The following is a 15,850-nucleotide window of genomic DNA, read 5'->3' on the forward strand; positions in this document are numbered from 1 at the left end:
ATCTACTTCCTCATCCTGGTTGGGTGGTCTTAGTAAAACACCACCCCAGTGTCACCCATGCTGGCCTGTCCTTTAATTTTTACCCACAAGCTTTCAACTTGTTCTTCATCCGCTCCTGGTTAGAGGTCTATACATTCCAGTTACTCCTTCACATAAAGAGCAACTCCACCGCCTTCCTCCTGAAGAGTACATAGCCATCAATGCAGCATTCCAGTCGCGTGTTATCCCACTGTTTCTCTGTAATTGTGATGAGATAATGGCCCTGTGACCAAATGCTTGACTTGTTTTACGTGATGCACCGGTTTCTTTTCTGCAAGAGGTATAATGTACTCACTCAGTTTATCATTCATTGTAATGCCCATTCTTTTTGCTCAGCGTTCATAACGTTTGTGCATTTTATTTTTTTGGACAATTTCACGTTGCTCTTGAAAGAAAAATGTGGTTTTTATAATAGCTACTTCTAATCCAATTGGGTAGTTCCTTTCAGGACTGTCTTGTAGTCAGTAAATCAATATGTACCATGAAGTAATCTTGTTCTATGAAGGAAGAAATTCTTTTGGTGATACAGATTTGTTTCAGCTGAACTAAGCTTTTCAGGCATTCCCCTGCACTCTCCCTCAAATACATACCAGCTTTTAGGGAGTGTTAATATCTGGTTAGTGACCGTATGCGAAAGCTTTATTTACTAGCTGGCAGCTGCAGTTTCCTTTATGGAAATGTTACTGGACATCGGCTGAAATGCCCAATTCTCTGCTCATTCTTCAGGTTTTCAGAGACCCTGTGAACAGAACAGACTACAGTGGTAGTTTTAGGCAGCTTTAATACTTACTTGCCATTATTACAGATAAGGAAAAATCAGTAGTTGTCTGAAGAAATGAATTTCTACATTTTTCTTTTCACTTTGAGCAAACTTGTTCCTCTGAAAACAGAGTAAAACAAAATGTCTAGTTTGCTTATCATGAGTTCCATTATTTCTGTTAATCCTCCTCGCTTAGAAGAAAGAATGATTTCTATTGCTGTTATTTAGAGCTTTGTTAACAGAAAAGTTGCTGTCAAGAGTAGAGCTGGGAAAATACTGAAAAATAGTAAAGGGAAGCAGGTACCTGTGGGAAGTGAGACTCTGGTGAAGCGTGGGTGAGGACTGATGGAGAGATCCTTTCTTCTTTGCTCTGTTTCCAGACAACAGATGGGAGGTTCTTGGGTATTTGAAATGAGACCTCCCTTTGTTAGCAACCAGGTGGCTTCAGTGGTAAGGAAAAAAGCAAAGGAACTTTCTTTTCAAGGCGCATCTTATTTGTCTGTGATTAAATGTGTGCTTAAATACAGTCCACCCGGGCAAGTGATGGTGATAACTTCCCAAATAGGTCCAGGTTTGATCTTGGACCACATCACATGAGTGTCTGTCATCAGTGCCTCCGGCCAGTCAGTACTTGCAGCTGCATCTAGTCCATTTTAAAACTCTGCCACTTCACTTGAAAAATTCCCTACATTTCATGAGAACACTGCAGGATATTTATGTAACTATGCTAAAATCGTAAATACCGGTCCAGTGTGTTTCTCCCTGATCTGGCTCTCCTCGATTTATCTAATATATTTTACCTTACCTTGGAATTTCATACACAGTATTTTCTTCCCTTCTTCAAGCGATTGACTTGACTTTAAGCAGTGTGTTCAAGCTGATCTGTAGCATTCTTTTACCATGTAAATAGCTACATTTTTTTCTCATATCTTGTCTGTTGCTTATAGCCATTGCTTATACATGTTCCTGTCATTCTTTTGTGTTCATTTCCTGAGGGAACTTCTCAGGTGTTAAATTAGAGATTCTGCTTTTTTTCAAATGGATCAAAATGACCTCAAGATCAAGGAGTGAGGCAAGCTTTCAGAGTTTGGGAGAGTAAGGCATAAAAATAAAGGTTTGTAGAGGATTGCAGTTGAAAAGTGGTTTGTTTTAGCTTAAAGAAACACTTAAGCCTTGAGAAATGGGCTTCAATCATACTTACATGCACAAACAGAAGGAGAAAGGCTATGTGTTAAATGTTTAGTTTGTAGTAACACATTTAGAAGTTCAGCAGAAACAAAACTGGTGGTTTGATTCAATGGCAGCTGGAATGTATGTAGTCATTATAAATAATGGTAGATTATTATTTTACTATTACTTGAGAGATACAGGAAAGGAATTAATTGTCCAGATGGTGTACTAGGAAACCAAATAGGAACTAAATGCAAAGGATCTGGTTTTGATTAATTATCAAGGTGTTCTGAACTCCCACTTATACCTTTTTAATGGAGGTGGCTGTAGCGAAAACCACTAGGTTGACTTCTAGCCTGTTGTAGTATCATCTTCGTTTCTTATGACGAATATTCAGCATTTGAAAATTTATTCTTTATAAGTCTGTACAAAACATTTTATAAAGTGTATATTTGCATTTTTTCATTACTTGATTTTTCATATCTTATTTCTATTTGTGTAAACACAACAAGTAACTTACTATATTTTTTTTTAAAAAAAAAATTTACAAGATTATAAAAAGCATTAATAGGGGCTGATTATAAAGACTTAGAAGACTTGGATGTTCAAATATTTCTTGTTTCTACCTTTAGCCAGTGAAGACCAGCTCATAAGAGGGTTCATAAACCAGGGGTGGGGAGAGGTTACATTGACTCTGCAAGATGCTGACTTATTTTGATGTTCATCTTGTAAAGCAAAAAGTAACTTTTGCTTGTAAAACCAAAGGTATAATTTTAGCTATTCATATTTGAATTGGAGTTTGCCCAGATCAGCATGGTTAAACTGTAACTCTGCATTTAGATAATAAAATAGAGAAGCAATTGAAAATAATTGGCTTTATTAGCTTATTGAAATTGTTTTGAAACTGTATGTTCTGGTCTGAGGAAAGAAATTTTCACAATCAGAGTGGCCCAACTTTGCAATGGGATGTGTGGAGAGCTTGTGGGATCTCCATTCCTGGAGATGCCAAGAGCTCGATGGGATGTGACCCTGAGCAACTGGACCCAACTTTGAACTTGGTGACTCTTATGAGCAGGACTAGAGTTCAGAACCTACAGAGTTCTCTTTCAGACTAAATTACTGTAAGCTCTAAACTGTTAAAGCAATGCTTAGCTCATAAAAAAGTTGCTGATGAAACTGTGTGAGAAAATACTATTTTTCATTCTCTTAATTTTTCCAGGTTAGCCTAATGGATTGGCAAAAATAATGGCATGAAGGATTCTTGAGTTTCAACAGTTAAAACTTGTTGCTGATGATAAAATTGAAGGGGCTGTTTTCTTCAATTTATGAAATTTGAAAAAGCAGTTTAAGCAAATTTTGAAAATAAAGCAGAGCAAAGAAATTTTTGTGGCCATTAGGGTGGGGCTGGGCTGTTCTTAAAATTATGCTAATGTAAGGGTTCTGCTGTCTGTCCTTCAACAAAAAGTTGATGATAAATTTCAGCTAATTTCTATTTATGTTTTCCCTTTTGTGTGCATAAATACTGCTATTAATGTTGTAGCTCACAGCTAAGTAGAAACATAAAATTTGGAGGTTGCTAGTGTTCAGTCATGATTCTGCTTTATATTTGTTCTGTTTACTGTTAAATTTTGGAAATTGAATTTAAAAGTTAAAAGGTAAAGTCATGTGAACTATCATTGCTTTACAGTTGCATAATTAACCAGTGCTTTTCTGTCTGAACACAAGGGACTCGCTTTCTTTACGGAACTGTTGAATATTTCAGTAAAACAGTTTCTTTTATTTCATCTTACTGCTGTAGCTATTCTGCTGATAGTTTCTTACTATATTATTCTTCTAAGTGTTTATGTTTCTGTACTTCCGAAAAATAATTTTGTGACTTTTCAAAATTGGAATAGGAAACCGGTCTGCCAACTTCTTAAGAACTTATATGCCTTTTTTCTTTCTTCCTTCCTTTTTTGACATTCCCTTCTGTTCTTTTTCCGTCAACCTTGTCTGTGTCTAGCATTCATCTTATTTGGTTCCCATCACCTCTGTATTGAGCATTCATGTAACGACGAATGCGTTATCCCAACAATTCAGCTATGTAGTGGAAGTACTAACCTTGCTCTATATATAGGGAACTGAAGTACACGGTAAGTAGAGGTGCTGGACACCTCTAAAATCTAGGCTGATGCAGATACTGAGTGAGAACTACTGAGATCCAGTTCAGTGCTTCACTCGCAGGAACGTATTCCCTGTTGTTTCACAGGCAAAAATTCAACTGGCAATTTTTCTGTTTCTTAACAGGATATTTTCTCACATGCTACTTCTTGGAGTCTTTTTTTTTTTTTTTTCATGTGCTATTATCTAATCTCCTTTCAGAGTTGTCTGTGTCTTTTTATGCTCATGCTTTCCTAAATAAGCATCTCCCTGTAAATACCTTTTATTTGCTGTTACTTTTCCCTAGGTATATTAGTGTACACTTTTTAAAAAGTAAATCTCATTTCAGTGACTCTTGAACAGTCCAAATCCCTGTTTGGTTTATTTGTGTAATTTCTTTGTTCTCAATCCTTCCCAGATCAGTATAATCAGTGAATTGAATTGTTAAGCTGTTTATTTGCTGGACAGCAATGACATTAAGTAGGAATGAATGTATCGGGGAATCTCAAAGCTTCCTCTGCCATCCTTCTCCTCCATGGGGACCATTTCTGGTTTTGTTCCCTTGTTGCCCTTTATGGTTTCATGTGGTTGGGTTTTCTGTGTTTTGTGGTTTGGTGTTGGTTTTTTTTTTTCCCATTGTACGTAACAATATTCAGAGATAACCAAGCTACAGCACAAAACTGAAGTTACTTTCAAAGCCTATAGTATTGATCAGTGTATCTGGTCCTACTGTGATGATTGCATAGACATACCAGGCGTGATAAGTTGTCTGAAGGTGTTGAATGCTTTAGTACATTTACTTTTCTGGGGTGGAATAAGGGAACTATTTGTATAAAATAACTGTGAATGGAACCTGTCGTTCACATCTTTCTAACCGCTGTGCTCTAAGAAGAGTGATTCCAGACAATTAATGTTTCTACACTGTAGACTGTTGACTCTTTTGGAGTGATGGTTAAATGGAGTTATATGAAGGAAGTCACTGAAGAGGAAAGAACGCATTAAACAATATGAGCAATAAACTTTTCCTTAGATACTAATACTAATTGAATTAAATGCTTTTTCAGGCTGTGTACATGATGCCCACAGAAGGAGATGATTCATCCAAAAGTGTTCCTTTAGCATTGCAAAGAGTGTTTTATGAGCTGCAACATAGTGACAAACCAGTTGGAACTAAAAAGTTAACAAAATCTTTTGGGTAAGTTTCAGAAATTTGGACTATTTACTGGGCTATTATAGGCTTTGTAAAGCTTTTCTTTAAAAAGCTTTTATTTCAGTCAGGGTATTTTTAGGGAGGTGCAGAGAAGCGATAATATAGCGTTATGTTAATTGCTAACTTAGTTTTCTTGGATAGGTTTTTAGTACTGACTATAAATAAAGACAGCTGATCAAAAATCAGATTCTTTTGGGGGAGAGGAGTGTTACACAGTCAAACACAACTGTTAGTAGCAGGGTTAGAATTTACCTGTTATCTGAAAGTTGTGTGATGTTGCTTAAGGAAAATTCAGAACAAAATATGTTGTTGAAACATTGCAGTTCATGTATTGTTCATGTCTTTTTTAAAAATTTAAATATATTTAAATTTAGAGAAATAGTAGTAATTTGCATTTCCATATTGTTAGTTCTGCACTGATGACTTGTAACATTTTCTTATGGCATATCAAAGACTCACTTATTTTTGCCTGTGCACAATTTAGAAGTATGTAATGCTGTATTCTGTCTCACGATTTAAAGCTTAAGAGGAATATCTGTTGCATGAAATAAAGGTGTGGGGGCACACATACAGAGTAATCCTTTGCATTTTCCTCATTCTAGCACCGTCTTTTCCTCCATAAAACATCTACAAAAAGGCTTGCTTTTTATTTTCATTTTTGCCCAGTATCCAGTTCACTGCCATTTTTTCCAGTCTGGTGGTATTTCTTGTGAGATGGTGTTACAGAGTGTCATTTTAAGTCTGGCATATCTAGGCAATTATACAATATAGCGACTTCTTTTTTTATTTTTTTGGGGGGGGGATTTTTTTTAAAATTTTTTTCTTTTTTTTTTTTACTAGCTTGATGTTGAGCACAAGTTAGGACAGAATATTAAGATGAGCCTAACTTTTACAAACCTTCTCTTTGCATGTTGCGTAAGCATGGTGTAGGATTTTTATCAGAAATTTTTCTAAAAGATAGTAATTCGCATTAATTTGTCGCACTGTGTTTGTAGTAGACTAGTATTTTGTAGTAATACTGACAAGCATTTTTTATTTAAAAATAGTTTAGGAAGTTTGTGTCATCTTTTTCACATAGTTGCCCTAGTGTCCATCACATTTGTGAGGTCCCTGATCCCTCATCTTCAGCTAAAGCTTGTGGTAGTGCTTGGTTCCAATAAGACTCTTTGTAAATTGCATCTTTGTAACCTTTCCTTTTCACCTTTTGAGGCAATTTTAAAATGAGATTGGTAACCTCATTGTTGTACGTGTATCTGGTTGTATCTTCTTCCTACTAGCACGCTGTATATTTAGTTTATCAGCAGTACTGCTGTCCTGTTACACTGGAAAGACTTGCTGATACCGTAAATATTTCATCTTGAGTTAAGATCCCAACTGTGTCATCTTTAGCAGCATGAAGAGATCTTTCCCGAGGGTGTTGCAAATGCTTAATTTTGTATCTGAGAGTAAGGTTTTAAAAACCTGCATGTGTTCATGCTTGCTTTCGTCCTTGGGAAGGAATTTTTGATGTGTTTGAAGATCTGGTCTTTCCCCCTCCATTATATCAGAGAGGGGTTCTGACCTTGAGAGACCAACCTATATGCTGTGTAGAGTGTAACTTTTTACTGGGTATTGTGAGTTTCTAAGTTCAGCTTCTTTCAGTAGAAAGTGATGCCATTGTCTGAAGGAGCCCCTTTTTATCCTAATATTAGTATGTAACCTTTTTTTGATTTTGTGCTTTAAGCTGGCTAGGGTTTAAAGGCTAGGGAGTCCAGAGGTTAATTCAGCTCGTTTAAGCGTGGATCCCCACACAGTTGTTTTGACACACTTTTGGGAGTAACATGCTGCTGTGGTGACGGTGGCAGTGAGTCACTGAAAAGAGAGTGGGAGGGGAAGAGAAAGCTAGGGTTGCTCCTGATCACCCCTGCGCTTGTGGCTTCAAGGGCCAGTGTTGAACCTGATGCTGAAGCTAAAGCCTACAGTAAACATAGCTTATTTCATATGGTTGGGAGTGATGACTTGCAAAAAAGAGTTGTCAGAGACTTAACATTTAAAAAGCATTCTTGAGCTTAAGTTAAAGAGTTCATAGGATAAAGTATTTCATGCTGAAACTAAAACCACTTTATGCTTCTTTTGTATTTAAGGCAGTAGTGCTGAATACCCTTCTTGCACTGTGCCACCTTGGCGATGAGGTGTTCAGAGGCTGTTGCTCTCACCCCTCCTTTCACATGGGTGTGTTTGCACATGGACAGTTCAGGAAGGTGGATGCCTCCCTGCATCTTTGGAGTTACTGTGCATCCAGGTTTATCTGTCTAGATGAACACAAAGGAGCCAGTATTTCCTATAAATCCATTTACTTGCTTTCATGTGCTGACATAATCCTTGAACGCTACTTGACTGCACCTGAAGGGGCCTCAGAAGAGAGGCAGCTAGAAGCATGCTGCGGAAACTGTTCTGACAGCACTGAATTGCTCCCAGACCTCTTAAGAGGTTTTTTTGTTGGGAACTGAGACTAAGTTGTAGACTGGAAGAATACTTCTGCTAGTGGCAGCCTGGCCCTGGCCTCTTTGGCCGGCTCTGGCTGCCTTCCCAGTCCCTGTCCCCAGATCCACAGAGAGAGAAGGCAGGTGGGCGCAGAACAGCTGCCAAAATGTCCCACAAATTCACTGCCCGTTCTTACTGCCAAGTAAATGCTACAGAACTGAAAAAAACCTGTGCATCAGCCAGTACTAAATCTCAGAATCTTTACATCTTGTGATGTAGCAAATTCTTGATCTGCAAAGAAATCACAAAAATGTCTTTTGAGCTGTAAGTTTTCTTCATAATATAGTAATTTTGTATTAATTTCCCTTACAAAGGTGGGAAACTTTAGACAGCTTCATGCAACACGATGTCCAGGAATTATGTCGAGTGGTATGTTTTTACGGTTTCTTACTGATCTGTGATGCATGATGTTCTCTCTTGATATTGTGTATATATAATAGAATTTAGTAACACTCCTAGTAATAGTGGCACTGATTAATTTAAATTAGGTCTCTAAAACATAGAGTTTTTGCCTTGGTTTGTTTCTCTTTTTTAAGAATGGGATTGATGTGGCCTTTTGTGGGTGAGGAATTTGTAAAGGATAGGGAAGGTTGAAAGTAAATGGAACGTATGCTAGTGGTCCTTGTACAGCCATGGAGAGAAATGCAGTTTGGAAGGTGCAAATGCATCATTACATTTATGAGGTTTTCCAAATTCAAAGGAATGTAGTTGCAGTAGTAGTGCAGTTTTTAGGTGGAAGAGGAGGATTTATAGGACTAGAAAGGAGATGCCAGTATGAATAGACTAACATTTCATTTTTATGCAAGTGACTTAGAGCTTAATCAGTGAAGTAGTGTGATATGAATAAATTTGAAAACTTCAGGTTTATCCTATGTAAAAACTAATTTTTCTTTCAGCTGCTTGATAATGTGGAAAATAAAATGAAAGGCACATGTGTAGAAGGCACTATTCCTAAATTGTTCAGAGGGAAGATGGTGGTATGTATTTAATCTTTTTTTATTATTTGTTTCAATTAACTGTTACTTGTATACACTGAAAAATTGTATTTTTTGTTTTTTGCTTACAGTCTTATATCCAATGCAAACATGTAGACTATCGATCTGAACGAATAGAAGATTATTATGACATCCAGCTAAGTATAAAGGGAAAGAAAAATAGTAAGTGATACATTGTGATATGCGCCAATCAAATACTTCGACATGTTGGACATCTTTAGTGGCTGTTAATTTCAAATGGGTTTGCTCGTGCACTTTGAAATATCCTTGCTTTAATTTTAGAGGGAAGAGTCTTTGACACCTCATTGAAAACATTTTCTGCAGAAAACCTTTTTGCTCACGTTACCTTTTTCCCTCTCTCCATTTCCTTTCCCTGCTCCTTCCTCCCTAATTCTCTCACTGATTATCTTTTCATAAAACTCTATGAATTTTAGGAGTTTTTGTGGTGTTGTAAAAGGTCATACTGTGCCATGGTGAAAACGGTAGTGTTATAGTTTTTAATTTATATATGAAGAAGAATGCAGAGGAAGTAGATTTTTATTTAGACCTGACCATAGAAATAAGCAAATAAAAAGAATTAACTAATTGGAGCAGCATAACAGTGGTTAAAATATGTTGATGATTATTATGTATGCCCCTACAGTTTGGTGCATTTCTTGACTTTTTTAAGAAATATAAAACCTTTTTTTTAAATAGACAAATACTCAAACACAAGCTATCATGTCTTAATATTTTATTTGATTAATACACATTAGGCACCCAGGTTAGAGTAAACTTAAATTTTTCTTCCTCCTTCCCTACAATTTCCTGATCTTTTTTTTTCATTTAGTTTTTGAGTCATTCATTGACTATGTTGCAGTGGAACAGTTGGATGGTGATAACAAGTATGATGCAGGAGAACATGGCTTGCAGGTATTTTCCTTTTTTCAATTTGGTTTTAAATTCTATTTCTCTGTCCTTGATAAAATAAGTTAACAAAGCTATGGTAGCCAAAAAATGTTGCAAACCCCATTCTAGCTTCTATCAACTGATTTTGGTGATTTTTCTCCTTAGACAAGCTTTTACATAGCCCCTCTTAATTGCTGTTAGGTTTCTTAAAATGGAGCTTGGATTTTCAAACATCAGCTAATCAGCATTGAGTTTTGCTTTTATACCTGTAAGTATTTTAGTGACTAGAATGGTTAACTTCTCTACTGATCTCAAGACTGAGTTCTTCCTCTAAGAGCAGTCTGTTCTTCTGTGTGTCTAGTAAAAAAGCAGCATAGCTCTAAAAGTAACTTTAGAGAGGTAATTTTTGTACCATCAACAAGAACACTAAATGAACCTGTGGAATTTTCAACATCTATGTATGTGCACATGTTTCTGAGCTTTTCAGCGGTGCTTTGCTGCACCCACTGTAGGTAGCTGAAGTCCTTTTTAATACCTCTTGTTTTATTAAAAGTTTATTTTTGTAGCTTCCACATACAGTTTTTGTGAGTAATGTTCTATATATTCTTTAGCTGTTTCTAGGAAGGTATGGCATGGTAGCCAAATATTTGTTGGCAGAACAATGAGCATGGAATTGTTAATTGATGAAAAATCAGTTTTCTCCTCCATATTCTTTCAATTGTATTTATACAGGTGGCTTGCTCTTAATGTAATGAGTTGTTCATATGTGCTTGTACCAATGGCCTAAATTTAAGTGAACTGAGTTCTTGTAAGTATTATTGGAGTAGCTCATGGGAAGGTTGGTGCAGTGTTAAGACAGTTAACTTCCACCCCTGTTCTGAACATTCTTTGAGCTGTGTTGTGTTGTCAAGCCTACAAAATAAAATCCATAGGAAGAGTGTCTGCAGCAAACAAGTATTTTGAGTTGCTAAAAATCTTGCAATTTCAACCCTCTGTTTCCTTTGAAATGTCTAGGAGGCAGAGAAAGGTGTGAAGTTCCTAACATTGCCACCAGTATTACACCTACAGCTCATGAGATTTATGTATGATCCTCAGACTGACCAAAATATCAAGATAAATGATAGGTAAGGTTTTTTTGTTGTAGAATTTGGACCTGTTTGATGTGTTCCATCAAAAACAATTTGCCAAAATCCTATTTTTGAATGAACTCCAAGAGAAAGGTGTGTGCAGTGGCATGTGTTAGAGGTCCCCAAAAGGTGAATATGTAAATAGTTATTTGTAGCTGTTGGTTTGGATATGAAACAAATGAATGTGTCTTTTAACGCTTTGTGAAACGTTCTTTGTGCCATGTGTGGGAAGTTGGTACATTCCCATAGGCTGCCACAAGAGTGAGCAGGATGAATTAAGTAGTCCTCTGCTTTCCCCCCATCTATTTCCGGGGCTGCTCGCTGTAAGTAGAGGCTAATTTCTCAAGGAGATACATTGTTGGTTGTAAACTAAATCTGTATTGCTGCAGTTTCAGTCTCGCCAAGAAGATGAGACTGCAGCAACTGAAAGACATTTCAGAATAATATTCCAGCCCAGTGGTACCTGTGTGAAAAAAATAACAGGTTTTGAGCTTTCTCCTTGACACAGTGAATCCAAAGCAGCACTATTTCAGTAAAGTGCTCTTACCCTTGTTACTGAGGGCATGTTTTTTCTCAGGTGCATATTAAGATTATTTTTATTCCGTTTTAAAACAGCATAAAATCTGCCACTGTATGCAGTATATCCTGGCATTGTAACAATAACTTGTTCAGCTTCTGTTACTTGCTTTAGGAGTAAGTACTGACGTCCTGCATAATAGCATGTGTCTGTCTTAACTACAAATATAACTGTCTTAATTCTTTTCACAACTAGGTTTGAGTTTCCTGAACAGTTGCCACTAGATGAATTTTTGCAAAAAACTGATCCTAAAGATCCTGCCAATTACATTCTTCATGCAGTTCTAGTACACAGTGGAGATAACCATGGCGGACATTATGTTGTTTACTTGAATCCAAAGGGTGATGGCAAAGTGAGTATTGAAAAGCACCTAAATGTATTTGTGTTTTGAAAATATATACTTGCAGTTTTCATAGTGAGCAAATCTTTGGATTTGGACACACGTCCCTTCATCACACAGGGATGTGACTTCTCCATCTAGTTCTTAGCTTGATACTCCATTTGATGCCTATTCTAACATATTTGGGAAACTTACTTTGTATTTACAAAAGGAAAAACCAGCAGCTCTTGTGTCTAGCTTTTGCTCTTTAGGAAGGAGCCTGCATTTGGAGGCATTAGTCACTTGTCTTCTTAAGAGGAGCAGCTTCATCTTTGCTACTGGATTTTGGCAAAAGACTTTTAACTAAGGGAATCCCTTCAGTTGTGTGTGTATATGTGTGGAAGTTCTATTGCAATCAAATTTTATCCAGCATTTTTTTTTAGGCTGACTTTATGCTGAAGCAAATAAAAATGTTTCAGATGTTTCCATGACTCAGAAGTTCAATATCTTTGCATGTCCCACTGTTACAGGTTTAGGTGCCTTGATTGGATTGGATGTTTATAGGTCAGGTGCCTCTTCCTTTGAGTTGACTGGTTTTGTGTGTACGTGACTGTTCACAGTAAAAGTAGAAGTCAGATTTTGCTGTGAATTTGTTGCTATTTCATTCTTAACTGGCTTTATTGTTTTAACTTAAAATTTGTGGTAAATTACCTTAAATGTACAAATAATTACTAGATATCTTGTGCATCACTGCTTTTTATTTTATTTTACAGCAAATAAAGTAAATTCCTTGAAATTCATATAGAAATGTTAGATATTTGAATAGCAGTCTTTAAAAGTTCTTTGAATAATTATTGGGCTTTTGATATTCAGTGTAAAAAGTTCAAATATTTCAGTAAAGGATTGGCATTTATGGCCTTCCTTACGCTGAGCGCAAGTAGCAGGTAACACAAATTATACTGAACTAGATTTTTTTTAAACTCATGCTGCTTGAAGTAATTTTAGTTACTTCAAAAAGCTGAAAGACATGCCAGAAATAGGATTAATTTATCATTCAAGAACATGGTTTTGTGTATAAAATTATATTTATATAAATTTTTTCTCTAGTGGTGTAAATTTGATGACGATGTTGTATCAAGATGTACAAAGGAAGAAGCGATTGAACACAACTATGGAGGCCATGACGATGATTTATCTGTACGGCACTGTACGAATGCGTACATGTTGGTTTACATCAGGGAATCAAAATTAAGTATGTATACTTTGCATGTGTTCCCAGTTAGATGTATGTACAGAGATTTATGGCTGTATTTTACTTCTGAATTGTTGACAGTCTTCCTGTACAGAGGGGCTTTGTTAGTTACAATTGGAATTTATAGATTCTGTGGGATCAGCCAGCCTTTGGAAAGTATGTGCTAATCTAGTGACATCTTGTCTTAGCACAGTGAGGCAAGACTGTGTATCTGCAGAGTGCTTTAGCCTTGATTGTTTTATAGGCTGGAAAAATTAGTTCACTAACTTCAGTGATGGAAACTAGATCCAATTGATTATAAATATGTAGATACATGTATACTAAAAAAATTGAGTGGTGGTAAAAATTTTTTTTTTAATCCTAAAAATTAATGTTTAATTCAGAAGTCTGATACATATTTCATGGAAGTAGTGCATTTTGGCTCGGGATAGAAAATGCTTCTTTTGCCAAAACATGATGCTATCAAACCATGTTTTTAATTAGAAGATACAAAAAGCTGGTTTTGACTTCAAATCAGAGGTAAGTCAAGTGTGTATGAAGAAAACCCTGTTTGATGTAAATCTTGAAATGACATCATAAAATCTGTTTTGTAGGTGAAGTTTTGCAGCCTGTCACGGACCATGATATTCCTCAACAACTTGTAGAAAGGCTACAAGAAGAGAAGAGGATAGAAGCCCAGAAGAGGAAGGAGAGGCAGGAAGCTCACCTCTATATGCAAGTGCAGGTCAGCTTTTGAAACAGATCAAGTTGTAACTACCTTGCCATTACCTACCTTACCCAAGACAAACCTTGATTTTTAGTTTTTTGAATGTGTGTTTGGAAGTAATGTTTGAAGTGAAATTACAATTTTAAGTGCTTGTAAGTATATTTACACATGCAACAAATCCTAATGAAATGAGCAGTACTTGTAGACACTGCTGTTTTCTCTAGAAGCTACGTGCTTGCAAGTAAAAATAGTAAGTTCAGGTGAAAGGAAAAGGACCAGTATATTTTGAATGGCTGCCCTGCCACCGCACTTTTATCTCCTTCAGGAATTATTTTCTAAAATTAGAATGTATCTAGCCATAGGCTGCAAGCCTGGACTACTGCCAAACAGAGCTCATCAAGTAGAAGCAGAAGGAGAGAGTGTTATATTTGCAATTATCTTTCTGGAAAAGCCAGATGGACTAGATTGTTATGAGTTGCCTTAAGGAACCCGGTTTATGGCTCTTTCCAGAGCCCATCTGGCAGAAGAAAATAGAACCCATTTTCCATTTGCCTCCATATTTCCTTGCATCTTCTTCCTGGTGTTCATAAGTAGAGATACTGGTGAAGCTCAACTTGTTTTACACTGCATTTACACTAGAGCTGCTTTCAGTGGAGAGACTGGCAGAGTTGCACCGTTTGTCTTTCTGTTAACAAAGAATGCACGGGAGCTGTGGTAGATACAGGAAACATTTTAGGCCACCCTCCTTGCATTACACCAGTAAAATAATTATGTAGCCTTTTTTTAAGTGCCAAGATTGTTAAAGCAGATGTTTCCAAGATTGGGATCTAAGCACAACTGGTTTTTAATTGTTCGGGATTTGTAAGAATTAGTGTGTTTTAATTACTTACAGTGATTTGACTATCAATCACAATCTTTTAATTTCATTATAGTCTGCATACTTGCAGATTTTCTTCATGATAACACCCAAATAGTGTTAGCAGTGTGCCACTATCCAGAGAGCCAGTGACGTTGCATAGTAAAGCATCATGAGAAGGTATTATGTTGTGCAGCTGAGTTAATATGAGTAGTAACCTTTAAATGTAATTTTTCAGATAGTGGCAGAGGATCAATTCTGTGGTCACCAAGGCAATGATATGTATGATGAAGAAAAAGTAAAATACACTGTTTTCAAAGTATTAAAAAACTCCACGCTTACAGAATTTGTTCAAAATCTCTCTCAAACAATGGTAAGTTTTCTGTAGCTGAATATCTGTATGTATTTGTTTTATTACATTATGGTTGCTTCACAGTCTTTATCATCTCCAGGTATTGGCAGCAGTTATAATTCAGACCTTTTAAAATAGAAGATGTTTTGTTTAATAAAAGAATCTCAGTGGGGTTTTTTTTGTTTCCTTTCACAACTTTTAGGGATTTCCCCAAGATCAAATCAGATTATGGCCAATGCAAGCTAGAAGTAATGGAACAAAAAGACCTGCAATGTTAGATAATGAAGCAGATGGCAATAAAACGGTAAATATGCATTGATAGAGGACATAATTTCTGTACATCACCCATGATTTTTAGTTCTCTCTAAGAATCTGTAAGTTTGGGACATCAGATTTTTCAGGGTTTTAATTTAACCTGTATCTGGTAAAGTTTGATACGTGAGAAGGCTTGAGATTTAGTGGATTGATTTGGACAGGAGCAAGGATTATGATGTATGATTTTTTTTTTCTTCCATGAAAAAAAGCATGATTATGATTTTTATGTTAGATTTCAAACAGAAATGTCTTTTTTGAGTCCTCCATTATTTGGGCAAAAACTCTGCATTTAATGAAATGTATTGCTTAAAGTGTAAGAGCTGTGTCTACATACCACAAAAACCAGTAATTGGTTTCTACTTCTAAAGCGAAGTAATTTTCTTGCCATAATAAAGACAGCTGTAGGTACATTTTTAAATGAAAAAGAATGAGGTCCATTTTAAATAAAAGCTATCATCTGTGCTTCATTAAAACTTTTTTGGTGTTTTTGTATCTGTCATTGTTTCTCTTACTAACTTCATAAACTTCCTGTCATTAACACAAATAAAAAAAATAATTCTCTGACTCGCAGAATGTCATAAAGTTCTTGTTTGTGATGAAACTGCAGATACCAGGTTATATT

The 15,850-nt window shown here is 36.2% G+C and overlaps 1 protein-coding gene across 3 annotated transcripts in view; it reads left to right on the forward strand.

Moving 5' to 3' along the window:
- The window catches only part of USP7 (ubiquitin specific peptidase 7), a 67,148-nt gene that overhangs the window by 35,628 nt on the left and 15,670 nt on the right, over positions 1-15,850 (forward strand). For all 3 annotated transcript variants that reach the window (XR_004842213.1, XM_009640329.2, XM_035895847.1), the window contains 11 exons: positions 5,173-5,303; positions 8,156-8,210; positions 8,738-8,818; positions 8,908-8,998; positions 9,666-9,748; positions 10,739-10,848; positions 11,624-11,780; positions 12,855-12,999; positions 13,593-13,723; positions 14,800-14,934; positions 15,116-15,217. Coding sequence is in view for 2 of the 3 variants with exons in the window: in XM_009640329.2 (XP_009638624.1) it covers positions 5,173-5,303; positions 8,156-8,210; positions 8,738-8,818; positions 8,908-8,998; positions 9,666-9,748; positions 10,739-10,848; positions 11,624-11,780; positions 12,855-12,999; positions 13,593-13,723; positions 14,800-14,934; positions 15,116-15,217 (1,221 nt within the window). In the remaining variant the exon portion in view is untranslated. The remainder of the gene's footprint in view (positions 1-5,172; positions 5,304-8,155; positions 8,211-8,737; positions 8,819-8,907; positions 8,999-9,665; positions 9,749-10,738; positions 10,849-11,623; positions 11,781-12,854; positions 13,000-13,592; positions 13,724-14,799; positions 14,935-15,115; positions 15,218-15,850) is intronic.

Source organism: Egretta garzetta, unplaced genomic scaffold (genome assembly GCF_000687185.1).
Source record: "Egretta garzetta isolate BGI_Z169 unplaced genomic scaffold, ASM68718v1 scaffold176, whole genome shotgun sequence".
In the NCBI taxonomy this organism is placed as follows: Eukaryota; Metazoa; Chordata; class Aves; order Pelecaniformes; family Ardeidae; genus Egretta; species Egretta garzetta.